Source organism: Tupaia chinensis, unplaced genomic scaffold, assembly GCF_000334495.1.
Source record: "Tupaia chinensis unplaced genomic scaffold, TupChi_1.0 Scaffold000484_1, whole genome shotgun sequence".
Lineage (NCBI taxonomy): Eukaryota > Metazoa > Chordata > Mammalia > Scandentia > Tupaiidae > Tupaia > Tupaia belangeri.
This window is the reverse complement of record NW_006159996.1, coordinates 2,143,330-2,144,004: the sequence shown is the minus strand read 5'-3', so window position 1 is coordinate 2,144,004 and position 675 is coordinate 2,143,330. Positions and strand designations below refer to the sequence as shown.

The window sequence follows — 675 nt, the reverse complement described above, 5'->3', positions numbered from 1 at the left end:
TCAAAATATTCATCCAAAGGTAGAAAGTAACTGACATAAATGACCAATCAATCTACGGGCTTCCAAGGCCCCAACAGAGAAGTAGCATATTAAATATACATTTTAGGTGAACGATTAGTGCAAAAAATAAACCCAAAAAAAGCCATATGTAAAGGTATCGACTAAAATTAAACAAATTATGAAAGAAATAATTAAGTACAAAAGATGAAATGATTATTTTTTGAATTGTAAAAAAAGAATAAAAACTGTTATATAAAACTCACATTGTCTGTGGAGCTGGGACCCTGAGGTAGGCTGGGACTGAAGGCCATGAGGTCGGTCTTGGGAGGGCCCTCCCCAGAGCACACCCTCTGACTCCTCTGCTGAGAGTAAGACCAGCTCCCCACCGCGCTGGAGCACACCAGCGTCGGCTTCCCAGGCCCGCAAGCGCCCTCTGGGGGCGGCGCCGAGCACCGCAGCGCCGTGTACAGCAGCAGCGTGAGCACCAGCAGGCTGGACACCGCGCAGATGGCGATGATCAGGTACACGTTCACGTCCACCAGGGTCGACTCGGGGCCAGCAGCGCCCACCATCGCCCGCGAAGAGGCCTTAGGCGCCTGGCCGCTGTCCACCAGAGACACCAGCACGGTGGCCGTGGCCGTCAGCGCGGGCTCGCCGTGGTCCCTCACCAGCAAC

General features: G+C 52.4%; 1 protein-coding gene across 1 annotated transcript in view; it reads right to left on the bottom strand.

The window, feature by feature from the left end:
• Window positions 1-248: 248 nt before the first annotated feature.
• Window positions 249-675, bottom strand: part of LOC102484515 (protocadherin alpha-9) — a 16,827-nt gene continuing 16,400 nt past the window's right edge. Inside the window, exon 3 of the mRNA XM_027774854.1 lies at window positions 249-675. Coding sequence (XP_027630655.1) covers window positions 249-675 — 427 coding nt within the window.